The sequence below is a fragment of the Parus major genome, chromosome 6 (assembly GCF_001522545.3).
Source record: "Parus major isolate Abel chromosome 6, Parus_major1.1, whole genome shotgun sequence".
Taxonomy (NCBI): domain Eukaryota; kingdom Metazoa; phylum Chordata; class Aves; order Passeriformes; family Paridae; genus Parus; species Parus major.
In genome coordinates, this window is record NC_031775.1 from 27,501,810 (window position 1) to 27,521,295 (window position 19,486).

Genomic DNA, 19,486 nt, shown 5'->3' on the forward strand with positions numbered 1-19,486 from the left:
ACAAAACTTTATGAAAGCATTACAGATGTTGCCACACCACAGGTAGGTAAGAACATATTTACAGTGGCACAAACATAACAGTGCCCAGATGGAAACTTGCTGTACCTGGATGAAGTTGAAGGGAATGTGATGGAACAGCACCTGCAAAATGACTATTAAACCCACAAACACCAACCAGGCCCCATATCAAATCAAAAGTCTGAACCATCTGGGGTTTTTGTTATTTGTTTCCATTTAATAGAGACTAATGGCTTGTATAAATTAATATAATTTCTTATTTTCATTTTTTGCACTGTAATTTACTAATTTACTTCCCAGAAAATTAGATCAATGTACGTAGTGCCCATAGGCCTTAAAATACCTTGCTGCTGGAGATTTAAAATTTTCTGTTTATATAATATTCCTTAGATCCTTATTTTGTACGTTTTAATTCAATATTGTCCTCAGAATATGCACTGAGCACCAGAGTGTTTTATCACAGAAAATCACAGAATTAGGATCCTAATCACTGGATTAGGAAAGATCTTCAAGATTGAGTCCAACCCAGCCTTAACAGCTCACCCAGACCATGGCACTGAGTGCCACATCCAGTCTTTTTTTAAACACATCCAGGGATGGTGACTCCACCACCTCCCTGGTGGAGACCATTCCAGACCATTCCAGTACTTTATCACCCTTTCCATAAAAAACTTTCTCCTAATATCCAACCTATATTTCCCATGGTGCAGCTTGAGGCTGTGTCCCCTCGTTCTGTCAGCTGCTGCCTGGAGAAAGAGACCGACCCCACCTGCCCACAGCCACCTTTCAGGAGCTGTAGAGAGTGATGAGGTCACCTCAGAGTCTCCTTTTCTCCAGGCTGAACAACCCCAGCTCCCTCAGTGGTTCCTCACAGGGTTTGTGTTCCCAGCCCCTCACCAGCCTCGTTGCCTCCTCTGGATGTGCTCAAGTGTCTCAAGGTCCTTCCCAAACTGAGGGGCCAGGACTGGACACAGCACTCGAGGTGTGGCCTCAGCAGTGCTGAGCACAGGGGAAGAATGAGCTCCCTGCTCCTGCTGGCCACACTATTCCTGATCCAGCCCAGGGGCCATTTGCCTTCTTGACCCCCAGGGCACTCTGCTGGCTCGTGTTCAGCTGCTGTCACCAGCACCCCCAGGTCCCTTTCTGGCCACTGTCAATCCACACCATCCCCAGCCTAGATCAGAAGGTTATTGTGGCCAAAATGCAGGGCTTGGCACTTGGATTTATTAAACCTCATCCCACTGGACTCTGCCCATTCATCCAACCATTCCAGGTCTCTCTGCAGAGCCCTCCTCCCTTCCAGCAGATCAACTCACGCTCCCAGCTTAGTGCTGTCTGCAAATTTATTAATGAAAGACTCAATACTCTCATCCATGTCATCAATAAAAACATTGAACAGAACTGACCCCAGCACAGACCCCTGAGGAACACCACTTGTCACTGGCTGCAGCTGATGACCAGCTAATTCACCTGGAATTCTCTTTGATGGAAACTAAGGCATAACTGCAGGAATAAATATATTTTCTTTATTAAGATACAAACTTCAGATCTTACCCCATGTAAATCAGAAAAAGACTTGGGCATACATAAAAGTTACAAATAAGTCATGCAACAACTATTAGTTTAGATGGTATTAAAATACAAAGTAAATGGGACTTAACATTTGGTACTTTTCAGCTAAATGTTTTATTCTATGAGTAATCCCATTGGGACTGGCGTCAATAAAAGTATTAGAAGCTGGATCATAGTATAGGCACAGCAGATGTAAAGAATAACAATCCTTTTGTATCTTTTTCAGCAGCCAAACAGACTGGAATTAATAGAAAAATATTTGCTGGTATTTAAGGGTTTTTTTAATTCAAATCTGTTACAACTGGTATGTTGGAAAAGGTGAGCTTTACATTACTATTACTATCTATAATACTCATATATTATTCATACACCCAAAACTGAATTATACACCCTGCAATGTGCACAGATAGTCAGGTGCCTGCCCAGAAAATTCATTCTCTAGATCATGACTTGACAGTGGTGCAATTAAAATTAAGAGAAAAGAAAAACAAAACAAAACAAAAACCCCTGGCCCTGAACAATAACTTCTCTGAATTATCCTTATTAGGCCATTTTTTAATTGTAGGATATTATATGCACTGTATGTCATAATGTAAGACGATTACAGTTGTTGCTAAAGAAGAGAGATTTTAGGAGAGAATGCACAAAGCTGTGTTTTAGCTGCAGGAAGAACCCTTTTCCACATTTGGACACTTCATCCCTCACAAAAACACATTCATTGATAAAACTTTAGGACAGATGGAATTTTCCTTGCTGGTTTTGGTATGAAGAGCAAAATACTTTGTCCAGCCTGATGGAATAAGCAATCATTTTCTCATGTTGAATAAGAGAAAAACAGAAGTCAGCCAAGAACAGAGATGAAGGTATGGATGCCATCCATAAAAAGAAGATGATCATGGAGAAGGCAAAGACAAAATGCCTTCTTCATTTCCTTCCACCCTAGTAACAGGGGGCATGAAATGAGGCTGGCACTGCACACCTGAAGAGGAAGGAAGGGGGATGATTCTCCTCACAGCTGCACAATTACAAAGTGCTTGATACAGGATGCTGGTTGTGCTAGAGCTGTGCATGAGTTCAGGGACAGCTTGGACAGGCTCATGGATGAGAAATGCTCAGACACTTCTAAGGGATGGAGAGTCAGCATTTTGTTGCTCACTGCTTCCTACCCAGATCCCAGATAATACTGAAGCAGTTAACCCCATTAAAGTGCAAAGATTTCTAGAAGCCAACACAGAAGTGCTGACGTCTGACAATGCAGCTGAGCTATGAGCTTTCCTGGTATTAGTAAACTAGCATAGAAAACCCATTTCATGCCTGTCAGCTGGAGTAAATCCTCTGACTAATTTGTTACAAATATGAGGATACCTTGCTCTCCCAGTAACCTTGTCTTAAACACTGGAGGGGAGCAGTGGTGTCTCACTGGCTGCTGAAAAGCAGCAAGAACAACACTAAATAATCACTTCATGTCTTCTGAGAAAAGCCTGGGTAAGTTAAACTTCATTTGATGCTCAGTATTGGCTGGAATTGATCTGTAAAAATTGCATAGTGCACATTTGCACCTAGGATGTGAGACAGCAATGTCCTCATCTTAGGTAAAATCAAAAACCCTCCAATATTTTGTTGTTTTAATTTTAACTTGGCAAAGTCACTGAATCTTGTAAGTGACCTGAAATCTGCACTGCCAGATTGCAGTTGAATCCATGTAGCAGCAGAGGGTTCAGGTATGTTTTAGGATTATAATACCAGGTTTGAGAAAGGCTTCTAGATGTAATTAAGTTATTCACATTTCTTGATCTCCCCTAAGAACATAGGAACCAAAATACGCTGCACAGGTAAAATCTAGGAATTCAAATGATTCAAGAATAATTTATTGAATCAACTAGATTAATTTAAAATTTTGAGTGACCTGCATGTGCAGTAAACTTTCTTTCTGAAGAGTGAAGAAGTGGTGAGGATAGAATGAAATGAGGGTTTGGTCCAATATTATACATAGTAGAATTAAATCAGAAGGTAAGATTAGATACTGATTTTCTGTGGGGCCCTTAAATCATAATGAATCAGCCTTTCTTCATCTATGAACTCTTAATGATATAAAAAACAAGCATTAAGTACTTTTAAATGTGATGCTTTATCAGAAATCTGAGTATACCACACATCACAGTTCTGAGTTCTATTGACTATCACTGAACCCAGTTTTGTCTGGGATGACCTAGGATAACTTGGAAGCAGATTGGTTTGGGTTTGTTGGTTTTTTTTTTTGTATGTGCATCTTTCAAACATTTCTTCATTTTCATTTACTTAACTTCTGTGGGTAACTGGTTAATTGATCAATTTGCAACCCAACAACAGACTTTAATCATGTGAGCAGAGGATAACTCAATTTTAATGTGACTAATTCAACACTACTGGACTAACTTAAAGAGATGAATAGAAACTCCCTGAACTCCATACTAACCTTGATTCTTAGTTTTCTATTGGGGACACAGAGTTGGAATATTTGTTTCTACTATATACAGCTGAAGAAGTCAACCTTTCAAGGCTAGCTTTACAAAAAGAAAACAGAAAGCCTTGAAAACGCCTTTGTACTTAGCATTTGTAAGAATCACTTTAACCCAGTTCACATTTGTGTGTGCTAGATATGGAATAACTCATCAGTCAGTGGAAAGGATTATACCAAAAGGGAGTCTCCCCTTCCTGCACACCCTTGTCTTAGGAGGTGTCAATAGTCATCCTTATACATAAAGGGTTTAACATTAAAATGTGGAGATGCAGGTTTTTCATTTGTGTCTACACAGAATTATAGAATCATTTAGGTTGGAGAAGCCCCACATACACCTACAGGAACAAAGATTTCTAGGAAAGAGCAATCCAAAACGTGAACATAATGGTATAACAATAATATAGCACTATGTGAAGTGACATCATTATCAAAACACTAAAAAATAAAATTACTGCAATTAATACAATTTAATTAGGAAGATTCATGGTGATTGAATGTGGTGACAATCTGCCCCAAGAACTATTCTCCTCACTTTAAAAGCATTTCTATCACCTTTTCAAAGAAAAGTCAGGTAATTCATCCAGTACCAAAATTAGAGATAAGAGATCTACAAGATGAACAAATAACAAGTGACAGACTAAGACATTTCAATTTTTTTATCATTTTTCTTACTTCTTTCTGCATTTTCTCAAGTGACAGTTTGAACCTTGCAAACATATGCTACCTCATCCCAAAACACCTTGTTTGTGTCTCCATGCTGCAACACTGTAGACTTAGATACCAAACAGAAACGTGAATTTTTTTCCTAAAGCTGTAAGTTATTTAAGGCAGAGATCAGTTCCAGGAAGGATCATTTTACTGTTAAAACTGTGGAGTGGAATGCAAAGGATGGGGGTTCTGCCACTGCCATCATTGTGATGTTAAGTCACAATCTCAACTCAGCATCGCAGCAAGATGAGCGGCCCCACTGATCCTGAAAGGCCCTGTGTTTGTTTCATGTTTACATCACACCTCCCAGCATTTTTTAGATTGAAAAATAATAACCAATGGAGGACAATAACAGCCTGTTTGAAACTTTACATTAAGTGGGTGGAGTCATGCAGCAACTGGTCGGACCTGGTTGGTGTTATCTCGGATGAAGGCTGACAAAAGGAGATCTCTTTTGGCGTTACCCAACGCAGCCACAGATGCAGCTGGGAATCCAAGCACTGTGGAGCAGCAGAGGGTGAGCATCCCTCTGCCACGTGCCCTTGGAGGGCAGGCACAGAGCTGTCCTGCTTCTCTCCAGGTTCCTCAAAGATCTTCCGCAAGTTTTGCCACAAGCAACTGAGAGGTTGACCCTGAGAACTTGCTCTGAGACTTGCCAAGGTAAACTGGGATGCACTGGAGCCAAGAACATCTAAGGAACTGAAATAAGGATCATGATGATGAGGGGTAGGGTATTTGGTGAGTGGCTGGAGGAGAGGAGATAGAAGCAGGACGTGCTTGAAGGTGCACTTGATTTCACAGGGGTGAACTCTTTACTCCTAACAGTGTATTATGGACTTCAGGGGACTGGGAAGACTGGTCAGGAAGGGGGTGCAGGGCTCTGCCTCTGCAGCACTAGTTGGATGATCTGGACATGACATTAGATTTTTTTTTAAGAATTATCTATTTTCCTTTCAAGTTGCTCATGATAGTAGTGAGACTACACTTAAAAGACTTTCCCTGCTTCACCTTGGAGTAAATGATGGGTTCCATTTACCCCCATGCTTACCCATTAGCTGGTGATTAAGTGATCAGGCAGATGAGGGTTGATAAGCATGCATGGCTGATAGCAATGGTCAAAATCAGTTTTCAAGACCAGCTGTATTATTTATAAGCACAAATTAAGTTTGTTATTTGGTTTGTTTTTTTAAAATACAATCATTGATAGCAGTTCTGTTCTTTCCTATGAAATCCCAGGACAAATATTGTTGCAAATCCTGTAAGAATTTAATTTGCATAAACTGAAGCTCTTTAGAGAAAAAAGTTTCTGTTTGTCAAGGACAGGAAGATGATCTTTAAGGATTCCTAAAGGATACCCTGATTATGCAAAATCTCCATGACAAACAGAAATAATCCCAAAGCTATTTTCTTGATACCTTACTATTTTTGAGGAGTAGTTGCGTTTTTTGGATCTAACTCAGTAAATGACTGAAGTTTTGAGGGGTTTTAATGGGTTAAGGGAACCCTTAGGTGAATTCCAGATTCTAATTTCAGTTATGCTTGAATTATGTTCTTTTTCACTTCAGATGCTTGCAGTATGGATCACTACTATTTTTCTTCTCAATGCAGCCAGAGGTGAGACATATAATGAATGAAGTCTAAAAAGAGTAAAAATTATGTGCAGCTTACACCAGGAAATCTTTATTCTAGAAAAAGCCTGTTCATTGGAATAGATTTAACGTAATTTTTCATTAGGACTCATTAGTTTTTAATTCTGTAAAGGTTTTTGCAGCTAGCAAACAGAATGGGAATCAGAAAGATATTTTTATATGGAAATCGATACTGAAATCCTTCCAGAACATTATCCCCTACCCACCCTCAACTCACTCATGGTAGCTACAACCCTGGTAATGAGAGCCTAGGCACCTACTCTTCACAGTGCCATGCAGAGAGCAAGAAAATAGTCTTGGTCCAAAATACCTCTTTTTTTTTTCTTTAATCACAGGAAAGAATACACTTTTTAATAGCAATAAAAATTACTTGGGATTTCACAACTGTTGTGCTATAACAGTGTGGGAGATGACAATTAATGGCGACACCAGCATGTCATATTTGCACCATTACTGCAGTATAGGCACAATAGAAATTGTGAAACCAGTCCTTCAGGCACAGACCACACTTCCTGAGGCTGTGCTTTGCTGTAAGCTTCCACTCAAATTCCACTTTATTGCTTCCACTAAAATCTTACAGTGATGAAAAAAAAAAAAGGAGATGCTTAATGTCCATTGTGGAGACACCAGAAGTATATATTTTAATATTTTGGTTTCTTTTTGCTTCTTTGTGAACTGTTGCACAAGAAATAACAGTTTAGATAATCTCTGAAGCTTAGGACTTATTTAAAGGACTACTCTGTGCTGACAGCAAAAACTGGTTTCTTCCCTGGATCAAGATTTATTGTCTTTTTCCAAGGCCTGTGTTAACACTATATTTGACCAAACACATCCTGAGCTGACCAGGCTGAGCTCCAGGCTCTGTTTGCAGCAGGAAGAACTCGTCAAGTTCAAGTCCTTGCTACAAGCACCAGAGGACAACTGAGCCCCTCAATGAAAAATGCTCAGAAGTTCCCTCCTAACCCGAATCAGGCTTGTTTGGTTTTCCTGGTGTAAACCCTCTCCTGCCAGGCTCATGCACAGAGCCTGTGACATTCCCAGAACACTGTTGTCTTTTTCTTTGTGCACCCCAGGAAGGGAAGTTTGCTACAAAAGGCTTGGATGCTTTTCAGACAGCCCCCCATGGGCTGGGATCCCAGGGAGACAACTGGCAGGCTTGCCCAGCTCTCCAGATGCTGTGAACACAAATTTCCTTCTTTACACCAGGGATAACAGGATGAAATATCAAGTAAGAAAATGCTTTGGTTTTAAATACTGACAGTGTACAATACATTCAATAAATTGTAGGGACAGTTTCTTTTCTCACATATTTTTGTTCATGAGACTCCTGGGAGAACCTCCAATTCTGTATTAGACACATGATAATTTTCTTCCATCTTTTTTCCTTTTTCCTCATTTCAGCTCTCAGAGGAGCCAGGTATATTTACAACATATTAATCACAGCCCTCTAACACAAGTTATTACAGGTAAAAAGCTCCAGAATTACGGGGTTCTATATAAATGGCAGTCACAATCAGAAGAGGTGTTTATTAAGTCACTTTAGAACAAGTCCAACTCCTCCAGCTGAGAAGGCCTATGAGGTTTTAACAAATCAGTCTTTCACTGAAGGTGAGATGCCTGCTAATTAGTGTATGACATCCCCCTTTTAAGTCAACAAAACCATAACAAAAAATATGTAAGAGCCTGTACTTGGAATTTCTTTAAAAGAAAATAATGTCTTTTTTCTCAATACAGCCTCTGAATCTGTAAGCCCTCTGGGCTTTCCCATAAAATATAAATGAAGCAATGAAGGTCTTATCTTCAAAAGAAAAAAGAAAGAGAAATAGGTATAGTTTCAAAGTCAACCACATAATACCTTTCAGAAGATGCTATCTTTTCATTTCTATGGCCAAGTTTGATAAAATCTTGTACTTACATGGCATGTTGTACTCGTATATCACAAAGCATTGTGCAAAAGATGCCAGTATCATTAGTTCAATTAACCAAAGAGAAGCATTTGTTGAAGAGATTAATTGATTTGCCCTCAAAAGTCAGTTTAGGAATGAGAAATAAGACCCATTTCTCCTGGGTCTAGAACTATGCCTTAACCATTGGGGTACTCTGCTCTTTATCAAAATGTACATTGGGATGGAACAGTCACATCCTTGTTGTGTTTGTTGGTTGTTTGGCTTTTTTGGCACAGAAAATTTCAGCCACAAATCCTTCAACCATAAAAGCTTCGAATTTCCGAGCACACAGGAAAACTCGTTTCATTATACACGGCCACCTTGCCGGAGCAGATCTCCCCTGGATAACAAGCATATGCAGGGTAGGTACAGCTATTGTTTGACACTTTGCTTGCATTTGAAAGTCTAAATATCCACATCTGGCTTAAAATTCCCATGTAAAATGTACACCTCTGTTCTCTTGTTAGCTCAGGGGATATATAAAGAACACAAAAGTCAGAGTGAAGTTCTGTTCCACTTGACCACTGTCATGTTCCTGGCTATGAGTACAGAGCACTTCAGCCTTCTGCTGAGTGCCCTTTTGCTGCATTCACCTCCACAGGGAAAGCTATAATAAATTGATTTTTCAATTCCTTGCCAATAATAAAGGGGGGGAAAAGAGTGAATTTTCTCACCTCAGCAAAAGGTCACAATAAATGTGTCAGTTTGAGTGACACATTTGATCTAATAAAACCAAAAGGCTTTGTTCAGCAGATTGGTTTCAGTCTACCCTGGCACATTTCAAAAATGAAATTGTTTCAGAATGAAAAACAAAATCAGAAAGTTTTATTAGCAGAAGTGTCTAAATAGAATATTTTGGTTATAATGTATAAACCTCAGGCACCTCAAGCACAAATTTGAGAATCCTTTTAGATGATCCAAGAGTAAACAATTTGAGGAATAAAGCTCAGACCTAGTTTGGTAACAGGGATACTGTCATTAAGATAAGTTGGTATGTTAGAGCCAACCAAGGCATCTGGAATGGAAAAAAGAGCTGAAGGAAGCTTGTGAGTGTCCTCTAATCACTGGTTCCACTCTGCCTCCTTGTGTTGATCTTCAGCATCAGTAGGAATTACAAAAGATGTGTTATCATTGGTTACACGAACAAAACAAAATGCAGCTTACATATGCCCTGCTACAATTGCCATTAATGTCTGTTCCCTTCTCGCTGTTGTTTTCCTGTTCCCCACCAGTCCATGTTTCACTCTGAAGATGTGAACTGCATTTTGACAGACTGGAGGGGTGGCTCCAGTGGTCTGTACACGGACGCTGTCAACAACGTCCGCATTGTGGGGGCCGAGCTGGAGTACCTGGTGAACTTCCTCGAGGTAAAAAAATGTCCCTGGAATGTGCCCAGTCCACATGGTAAAGGTCATGCTTAGAGTGGCATCTTCTGGTTTGATTTAATAGAGCAAGGAAGAACAAGAAGTACAAGGTAAATCAGGTCCAAATGTTATAAAAGGGCTCTAATCCCACAAAAATGAAAATACCTGCTTTAGTGTGGTAACTGATTTTGAAAAACTAACATGACTTTTCAGCAGTTCAAAAGGTTTGAAAATCTGAAATGAGAAATTAAATCCTCTAGATTTGGTGTATGAGGATAAGATGGTCAATAGCCATGAACACCCTGAAAATGAAGCAGGGTGGGATGATGGGAATTGCATCTCCTTAGATCCCAACACCCAGAACTGTAACTTTCCACCAGCACACTCATCTCCATTGCCCAGTGATCTGGCCATGTCCTGGCACTGCATGGGGCCATGCTGCAGTGTCACTGCCTTGTATACCCATATATACTGGTTTTTTCTCCTTTCCATAAACCTTCACAGGCAGAGTATGGCTACTCTCCTGCCAACATCCATTTCATTGGCCATAGCCTTGGAGCACATGTAGCAGGGGAGGCAGGGAGGAGGAAACCTGGCATTGGAAGAATAACAGGTACTGCAGATATTTCAGCTGATAATACTTTATATTTCCACCCAAGAATCACTGCTGCTTTATAAACACACAATACAGAATGCAGTATGGTTTGTCATAAATAACAGTGTTCAACCAGCATGGTGGCACACAAGTTGTGACACAGTCACATATAGTTTTCTTTTAAAAACTCACTACTTTCTGCTTTTCTTCTCCCCCAGTCAGTTCTTTTCTCTGCATAGACGTGTCTAAGCCATGCACACAGTGAGCAGTCACACAAGAAATTCAGGGAAACCAGACTGAGAGCTGTGTTTCTTTATCTCCAAAGAGACCCCACTGCCACTGAAGTGAAGGGATACCATTTTCAACCAAGATATTCTAGGAATAAAAATAGACTTCTTGCCAAATAAAAATTCATAAACAAATCTACATGCTCAGAGTAACGTATGAAGATTTCATATTTTTCAACAAAATAACAAAAGAAACCCCAGCAAACCAAACTTTTTCTTATATCATTGTTCCCAAAAGTAAGCCAAGCAGCCATCAGCATTTTACTGTGCTGCAATGCCTTCAGTCAGCTTTCTGTTGATACCCTGCCTGTTTTTCTAGCTGTGGAACACAAAATGAATTTTTATACGTGGAGTAAAGGAAGAAATATAATCCCATATATAGCATGTGGTAATATACATATACTATTATTCACTCAATCAAATGTATCTCCATTCATTTAGGTTTGGATCCAGCTGGGCCCCTTTTCCAGTACACTCCCACAATGGTTAGGCTGGATCCTTCAGATGCAAAATTTGTTGATATAATTCATACTCATGCTGGTCACCTTTTCTTTGACTTTGGTAAGTTTTCATTTAAAGGCTGCCATTGGCACACAGGTTGGCTACAGAACACCTGAGAGTGACCTGCCAGGATCCATTGTGCATTTCAGCTCCAGGGATTCTTCAGACTTGTGGCCACCTGGATTTTTACCCAAATGGTGGGAAGAAGATGCCAGGATGCAACCAGCTTCGTGTACCTCCTGCAACTCGGGATATCAATGACCTGATGAGAGGTAAATTTATTTTAAAGAAATAATACCTCATCATAAGTTACAATTAGAAAAAAAAAACAAAAAAAAACCTAGGATAAGCTAAGACCTTTATATAGCTCAGATTTGGAATAGGGAGACAATGCTCAAAAAGAGAGCATTTAAAGCTGCCTCTGAAATACCCTCCAATTTTCTTTTGTATTAACCAAGGCAAATTCTAGATGAAAACTTCAGTTAAAGCATGCAAAATTGTGCATCACGAGCTTTCTGAGAGCCTGCCACTGTGCTGACAGGCTGACCTCAGTGGGAATTCCTCACATGAAGGACTGGTAAAATTTCATTCATGGATTATCCTAAAATGAGTATTTTAAAATCAGAGCTCTCCTTTTCCCTAGGAAGATATTACTCCCAATACTACTGGGGCTCTTCCATGCCATCAAGTTTTAGTCTCTTCAAAGGGAACAGCCCAAGGTTAGAAATATAAAAGATGATAAAATGACTGCTTCATTAGTAGTTCTTCAAAGAAAGCTGGACAGTTAATCAGAATTACCCTGGGATCCAGTACAATAGATCCACAAAATCCTGTCTTCTCATCCTAACCTAGAGAAATGAGAGCATCTGTTATTCTGTTATTCATAGCTAAGTGTTTTGAAATCCCCACCACTAGTTAAATAATTTGCTTTCAAAAATGGACTCCCTTAGAACTGGTTGAGAACTTAGTAACAAAGAACTGAAAGTGGGCTGTGCTCAAAGTCACTTGGAACAAAAAACTCTTTCCAATTGGAATGCATAAAAATGTCTGCATTTAAATAAAAAATCAAATATTTTCCAGAGACATTTCACAAGGCTCTTTGCAATGCTTTGTCATGAAGGAGAAACTCAGCTCTATTGAACACGAGCAGATGGAGTTGGTTGTTCATGCAGCTCCTAAAAACAGACACAGTCTTAGCTCCCTCCTCTTGGTTAAACCATACTTTGTTTGGTAACCTCTCTTTTGTTGGTTAATGCTTACATTTATGTAGTGTTTGTATGTATGAAGTGCTTTAGAAATAATATTTAATGATTTTTTTTCCCTACAGTTTTTGATGCAGTAGAAAGACTATAGGTGTTAAGTGAATTTGCCACCAACATCAATTGAGCCAGCTGTAAGAGCTGAGGGTTTAAAAGCACAAACCCTTCTGAATTCAAGACAGAGCTACTAAGAAAACATACTCAAGAAGCCTTGATGATGCAGATTATTTTCAAGAAAAACAGACAAGTGCTTTTCAGAGAGATTTTACTGTGGGTTTCTTTTCTTTCCTTATGGAAAGAACAATGTGTCAACTGGTCAACACCAACTGGTCTATCTTGAAGATGTATAAATATTGCCCTTAGGGGAAATTTTGATTTCACTGCAAACTGTGCTAGCTTGAAACTACTTCAGTGCCTCCCAGACTTCCCCTGGTGGTTTAGTGAACCCCCACCATGGGCTGAAGTGGAATAGAGCCCATTTTTATACAAACAACCTAACTTTAGTGTATTGTGTTTTGATATAGGAGAGACCTTGGAATCAAGGAAGATTCATTTGCTATAAGGGACATGTAAATATAATTCAAATAGCACTTTCTTCTTTCCTTACTGTCTGCTTGTAAACTTCAGTCAGACGGGAGAAAGTACTTTTTTCAAAGAGTTCTGACAAAATCAAGGACACACTGCCAAATATCCTGCTTTTCAGAGGATTTCACAGAATTGCTATCAAATGCCTGCAGATTTTATAGTGCTTAAAACCACCAAAAGTCACTGAATTTAAAATAATTGCTAAAATTACCTTTAATTCTAGAAATTAGTGGAAACTATGATTTTACAAAATTCCATGTTTGGTAACTGTAATAAAAGGAAAATAACTTCATTGTAACTACTGTATGCTTTACAAAAACGGTAGGTATGAAATATTCCAGTCTTTGAAATATCAAAGGGGAATACTCCCAAATGCTTCTTGTTTCACCTTGGTGATCTCCATCTCTGTTAACAGCTACCTCTTTCCAACAGAAAAAAAATATATGTAGACATAAGTACACCATCATAGTACAAAACCAAATAATTCACACTTTAAATGTCTTTTAATCATTGCTACTTCTTTTACCTCAGACATCACTATATATGCAAGTGCTTTTGAGGAAAAGAGACCCCAAAATGTTTATTTGGCATGGATTTAATGTATTCCTTTAATCACTTTTTACCTGTTGGGGTTTTTGTTGTTTGTTTTTGTTTTTTTTATTTTCCCCAGCATACAGGTCTTTTGGATGTGGACATAAAAGAAGTCTCAGGTATTATGCTGAGAGCATCATGACTCCAAATGGATTTGTGGGGTATGAGTGTGACACATACCGAGAGTTTGTGCTGGTAAGTACCAGGTCTGGATTTATCTGAGGTCCTATACCCCTGCCCTTCTTCTTTTAATAATTTCTGGGTCAACTTCTGCACTTGGGATCATGGGATGTGGGCACAGGGGACACTCAGAACCACTTCCTTCATTCAGACCATACCCAAACCCAAGCAATTTCACAGTAGAGAAGTGATAATGATCATTTAGCCTTTTTTTTCATCAAATGCACAAATAGCCAAAGGTCCACAAATACCAGTTTGAACAGAACCTCCCACATACCAAAACTGAATTACCTAAATATAGCAACGTTATTTTTTCTGATTGCAATTAATCTGCTTTCATGCTTATCTTATTTTACCTTCCTTTAATGGATGTCAAGGTCTTGATCTGATTGTCTGATCTGTGTAGGTAGATTAAATTCATTAAGGCTCTGCATGGGAATAAAGGATAAAGAGGTGATGGAACAAATCCCAAAACGAAAGCCCAACATTCAGTATTCCTAAACATAAATATTTTTACCATCTGAGTGAGATATCCAACCAGATCCCCTTGGAAAAATGGTTATCCATCCTATAGCCAACAGAAAACCTTCCAGAGGATCCTATGAAAGATGAATATATTGTCTGGATTTTACAGATCAGGTAGCAAGGCACAATGTTCTTTATGGTATTTACTTCTGGTCTCTGCAAGTCCACAAGGAGCTGGGACAGATTCCCAGCCTGTTTCTCTCTGATTTTCAACAAGGTGAAATAAGCTGACTGACCACCACAACTCCTTTTCCAACCACAATGATAAATACTGAAGATATGACCTGAACTGAGAATCAAGAACCTAAAAAAACACCAAACAAACAAACAAATAAACAAAAAACACTGGGGAAAAGCTAAAGCACCCTAATTTCCTAAAATTTAAGAAGTGAGATTAAAATAGATGATGTCTTATAACACACATTGTTATTTTCCCCCCTCAGGGAGACTGCTTTCCATGTCCAGAGGAAGGATGCCCACTGATGGGTCATTATGCTGATACATTTTTACATAAAACTGCAAAAGAAGAGCAAAAGGTTTATTTAAACACAGGGCCCTCCCCTCCATATGCTCGTAAGTGCTCATTTTGTGGTGTATTCACAAGTGCCAATGAATTATGTGTGAAAAAGGACCTTACACTTCTGCAGAGCTGCTGCAGTTGATGAGTTGCACTCAATAAAACATCTAGAATTTTGGGTGTTAGGAACATGCAGTACCAGCATTATTTAGGAAAGCTGAGATAATTGTAAAAACAGAACAAATGATGCTCATCTTTGGGTTAAACTTGGTTATTACATGATGGCTTCAAAAATTCTATAAAGCTGAAATTGGGAGGAATTTTATGCTGGAAGTGCATAATTTCAAGTTTAAAAATGTTGCATTGTTTTTATTGGCAAAAGTTTATAAAACTGGATCATTTCAGGATATTTTTGCCAAGCTCATCAAGGGAAAATGGCAGGGAGCAATAAGAAATACAGTTTTAGTTATGATTAATGTACAAACAGCCTCTGGACTGGGAAATAGGAAAATTAATAAGTGAACTGCATTTTATCACAGGTGTTTTTTGCTTATAAGTGCATTTGTGCAATCCTTTCCTCTCTCTTAGAGACACTGAAACATGTAAGAAATTTAACCCTTAGGAAAGAAATCTCCTTACAGCTGTAATCCATTTGATTTTGCTTTCCAAGGCTGGCGAAAAGAGATACATGTCAAAGTATGTGCAACAGAAACCATGAAGGGAAATATAGATGTAGCCTTGACTGGAACTAATGGGTTCAGAAAAAAATATACCATTGACAAGTAAGTTTAATGTGGCTGTTGAAAACGTGGCTCTATCACATGGGATGTACACACAACTATTTTTACATGTGTCACCTTGTGCTGGGTGGTCTGTGATTTACACTGGTAATAAAAGTAGCTGATAAGTGATTGAAGTTCCCTGTGCTGCAGATTGTGGTGAAAATCTGTTTGCAGGTGCCTCTTGATCTGTCTTTTCTCCTGTTGTCTGAGGCTGAAGTTAGCATAGCAAAGTGGGAAAGAGCTCTGTGGATGCTGCTGGACCCAAACATGATTTGGTGACCTCTGAGAAGACAAAGAGCTCAGTGATGTACATTATCTATTTATGCCCTCCTCTGGGGAATATGTGAATAAGAAAATTGCAGCTTGCCCATGGACTGTGCTGGAATATGGAATTCCTGTCCACTCAGCCTGGCCCGTTCCAGTAAATGTGAATTTAAATCTCAATAAACAGATGCTGGTCAGCAAACCAGCTTCAATATTACAAAACCAACCTCCTCTGTGTTTGAACACATTACTGGTCTGTACCAGGAGTCCCTTTGGTTATAAATACACCACTGCAGCAATAAACCCACAGATAATTTCAATGCTAATGTCACACTGCAACGTGTGTTCTGTTAGCGTGAACAGTGATAGCACAGAAGGCACAAATGTAAACTATAATTTTCAATTTCCTTCATGGTTGAGAGCAACCAGAAACACTGAGGGGACTTTTTGACTTGGATTTGTTTGAAAATAGATCTTATTTTTCAAAAGTAATGTATAGAATAAATTACAGCAATACTGACAAAGGCTGTGCTAACTGATGTGTGTTTTCATCCTGAAAGGCACAGGAATTTCAGCAAATCTATAAAAAATGCTCATAAAATTCATAGTATTCAAAGCCCCAACTCTGATGACACCCCATAGCTCATCTCCCTTCCTGCCTATAGTCAAGTTTTCTTCTCCCCCTCATGTGTGTAGAACACAGAACATCACTTCTGTGCTTTTCTTCTGGCAGGGGAACTTTCAAACCAGGGAACACATACCTGAACTACATTGATACAGAAATTCCTGGGAACATATCAAAAGTTGAGTTTCTCTGGAAAAAGCATCTAGGTCATGTAGACAGAGGCTGCATGGGAGCTGAAGAAGTCAGAATAATATCTGGGGAAAACGGAAATATGTAAGTACATCATCTAGTGATGTAAAGGTAGAAGTTTTTCTCCTGAATTGCAGTTTCATGTATCCAGCTCTCGATCAGCACAGAGCACAGCACACAGGAACAGCTCTGCAGAGTTCCACACTCCCTGCTTGGGCAGGGTGCTTCGTGCTGACTCCAGCCTGGCAGCCACTGGCATCTGCAGGATGTGAGATACACTTTTGGAACATACCTCCTGTTTAGTTGGAACCAAAATTAATCCAGTTAATGCCTCCACCCCTCTCTGTCGTGTAAGCCAAAGTGTGGTAAGTGGGGAAAACGGAGGAAACAATTCCCTTCAAAAGCACACTCCTGTCTCAAATGGAAATTCTGAGTGATCCTGATCAAAAAGGCAAAGACATCCTAAAAGTTAAAAGTTAGTCATGGACTAGTAAGTCTTAAAAAAAAAATTGATAACACACACTCTATGCTCTCAGCCTACTGCAACTTATGCTTTAACCTAACATGAAATAAACCCAGGGTTTATATTGATTATGTTGGCTAGCTGCTATGAAAATGTCCCATTTTACTGACAAATATTTCCTGAAATTCTCCCCCCTTCCCAGGTCTGTGTTCTGTGGGTGTGGGACTGTGCAGCCCAGCATGTGGCAAGCCCTGGCTCTTTGCTGAGGGCCAGGAATGCCCAGAACACCTCACCAACCCTCACCAGCTGGAACAGGACACTGCAGTCAGCAGCAAAGGATTATTTTCTGTACCTGAAACAGGCATCTTTATCAAAACTGAATTGTATTACTGAGGAACTTGAACTTTCTGGGAGCCTTCAATAAGAAACTATTTTCTCTTTGCCAGTGAAACAGAATTTTCCACCTCTAGTTTGCCTTTGTGACAATACTGAAGTCAGACTTGAGCTACGTCATTTGGATTAGCATTGCCACTCCAAATTTGTCAGCATTTGGATTGTATTGGTTAGCAAAACCAGACCACTAAGAGCTATCAGCATCAGCCAAAATAAATCAAGGTTCCTTTGTTTCAACACAAGCTACCCACAAAAATTCTTTAATTTTTTTAATTACCAGCTGTTGTCTAAGGCATGCAACTGATTTTTGCATCTGATGTGAGGTTTATCATTTGGGTGCAGAAATTATGTGTATCAGTCACATTGGGCAATTCTGTTGTGTCCCTTCCTGACAACCAGCTATTCCAGAATGCTCCAGTGAGGTTCACCAGAAGGTGTTGCTGTGTTTCACAAGGCTGGATGTGGCTGATGAACAAGTGTGTTTCAAATTATGCAGCAATACTTCTTTTGAGATATCAGAACCTCGTGACCTCCTGTGAAGTTTGCTGAAGGAGCTTGCTCAGGACATAAATCAGATGTCTGCCTTCTCAGAGTCACTCTTCAGTGCCCTTTATTTATCATCTCCCCACGAGCAGGACAGGACCAGAAACCGTCTTGAGCAGGAAATTCATCCTTCTTTACCCCTTAAGGATATTTCTTGGCAAGATGCCCTTCTTGACTAAGAAGAGTCTCCCTACACTTGCGCTCCCCTGGAGTTATAAAAAAACCCAGGTACTTCTACACAGTTTGGAAATATCTGTAACACAGAAATATCTGTAGTTACAACATCTTGAACATCCTCCATAAACCATGCATGGATCTCTGCCCCAGAGTTGCACAAACTAAGGAGACTATTATTTTGCCTTTCTTACAGTCAGGAAGTGAAGCAAAATAAATGTAAATATTTTCCTCAGCACCACAAAACCTGTTTAGCAGGGGCAGGGAGTGGGCTCTATGGCATGAACAGGAGTGTGATCAGTGCCATGTAAGGCATCACTCCTCATAGGAAACAAACAAAATCCTATTGGACTCAAGACTTCTTTAAAGCCCATCCTCTCCTACCTCCATACTTGACTCTGCCCCTTTTGCAATTTCTGTTTTCATTCTTGTTATATGCTATTTCTTGAGTAAATTTTTATTCTTTGGTATAGTAGACATCAACCCTGCCCTTCTTTGCTAATATAGTTTTAGACAGAACAAGAGAGATTTATTTTTATGAGATAAAGGTGAAAAACCCCACATCAACAGCAGCTGCGTGTTGCTGGTGGCAAATAATCTTCCTCCTTTCTGTAAAATTTAAATTCTGTAAAATTTAAAATTATTCCAACCATGAAGTCTTTAGATACTATCACTTCATATTAATGGTGCTAGTCCAAATAATGCAAGGGTTTGGATATTTCATGAGACAGTCTGTCTTTGACAAAGCTCTGGACAGACAATTCTTTCCAATCTTTGAAAAAAAGTGAGTCATCTTTTCAGAACAATTTAAATTGAATCTTGAAAATTCCAAGTGAGACACACCACTCCATATGTTTGGCTGGCATGTGGAAAGGTAGTGCTTTTTGAAATCAAATGTGCCTCATTTCAGGGATTTAATGGACATATTATGATTTGCATTATTTAAATATTGTGCCAAATTATAAACGCTTCAGAATTACAATACAAATTTAATTTAATTCTCCTTTAGCATGTGTTCACTACAAAAATTATAACAAAGATAAATTAGTAAGAAAGCCATTATGAAACATTCAGCCTCAGTCACTTTGGTCTTTTATGGCACTCTCGACAATGGGGTGAGGTAAAACTACACAAACAAACCTCTTAAACCTTTTATGGAAAAAGGAACAGCAATAATTAGCAATCCAAACTATCTGGTACACTTACATTATCTTTATGTATTTTATATGTGACAGAAAAGTAATCTTAGAAGAAAA

General features: G+C 39.2%; 1 protein-coding gene across 1 annotated transcript; it reads left to right on the forward strand.

Annotated features, from left to right (window-relative positions):
- Positions 1-6,363: 6,363 nt before the first annotated feature.
- Positions 6,364-17,386, forward strand: LOC107207148 (pancreatic lipase-related protein 2-like). Its single transcript, XM_015633894.1, has 12 exons — positions 6,364-6,412; positions 7,521-7,675; positions 8,630-8,755; positions 9,626-9,760; positions 10,262-10,370; positions 11,081-11,200; positions 11,290-11,412; positions 13,655-13,770; positions 14,724-14,853; positions 15,468-15,579; positions 16,577-16,741; positions 17,323-17,386. Exons 1-12 carry the CDS (start codon positions 6,364-6,366, stop codon positions 17,384-17,386), a joined length of 1,404 nt encoding a protein of 467 aa, XP_015489380.1.
- The last annotated feature ends 2,100 nt before the right edge of the window (positions 17,387-19,486 follow it).

Bases quoted from the DNA above. Each gene is read 5' to 3' on its own strand.
- LOC107207148 (XM_015633894.1), top strand. From the start codon at position 6,364: ATGCTTGCAGTATGGATCACTACTATTTTTCTTCTCAATGCAGCCAGA. The intron at 9,761-10,261 runs GTAAAAAAATGT...AAACCTTCACAG, and splicing joins ACCTGGTGAACTTCCTCGAG to GCAGAGTATGGCTACTCTCC. The intron at 13,771-14,723 runs GTAAGTACCAGG...TTCCCCCCTCAG, and splicing joins CATACCGAGAGTTTGTGCTG to GGAGACTGCTTTCCATGTCC.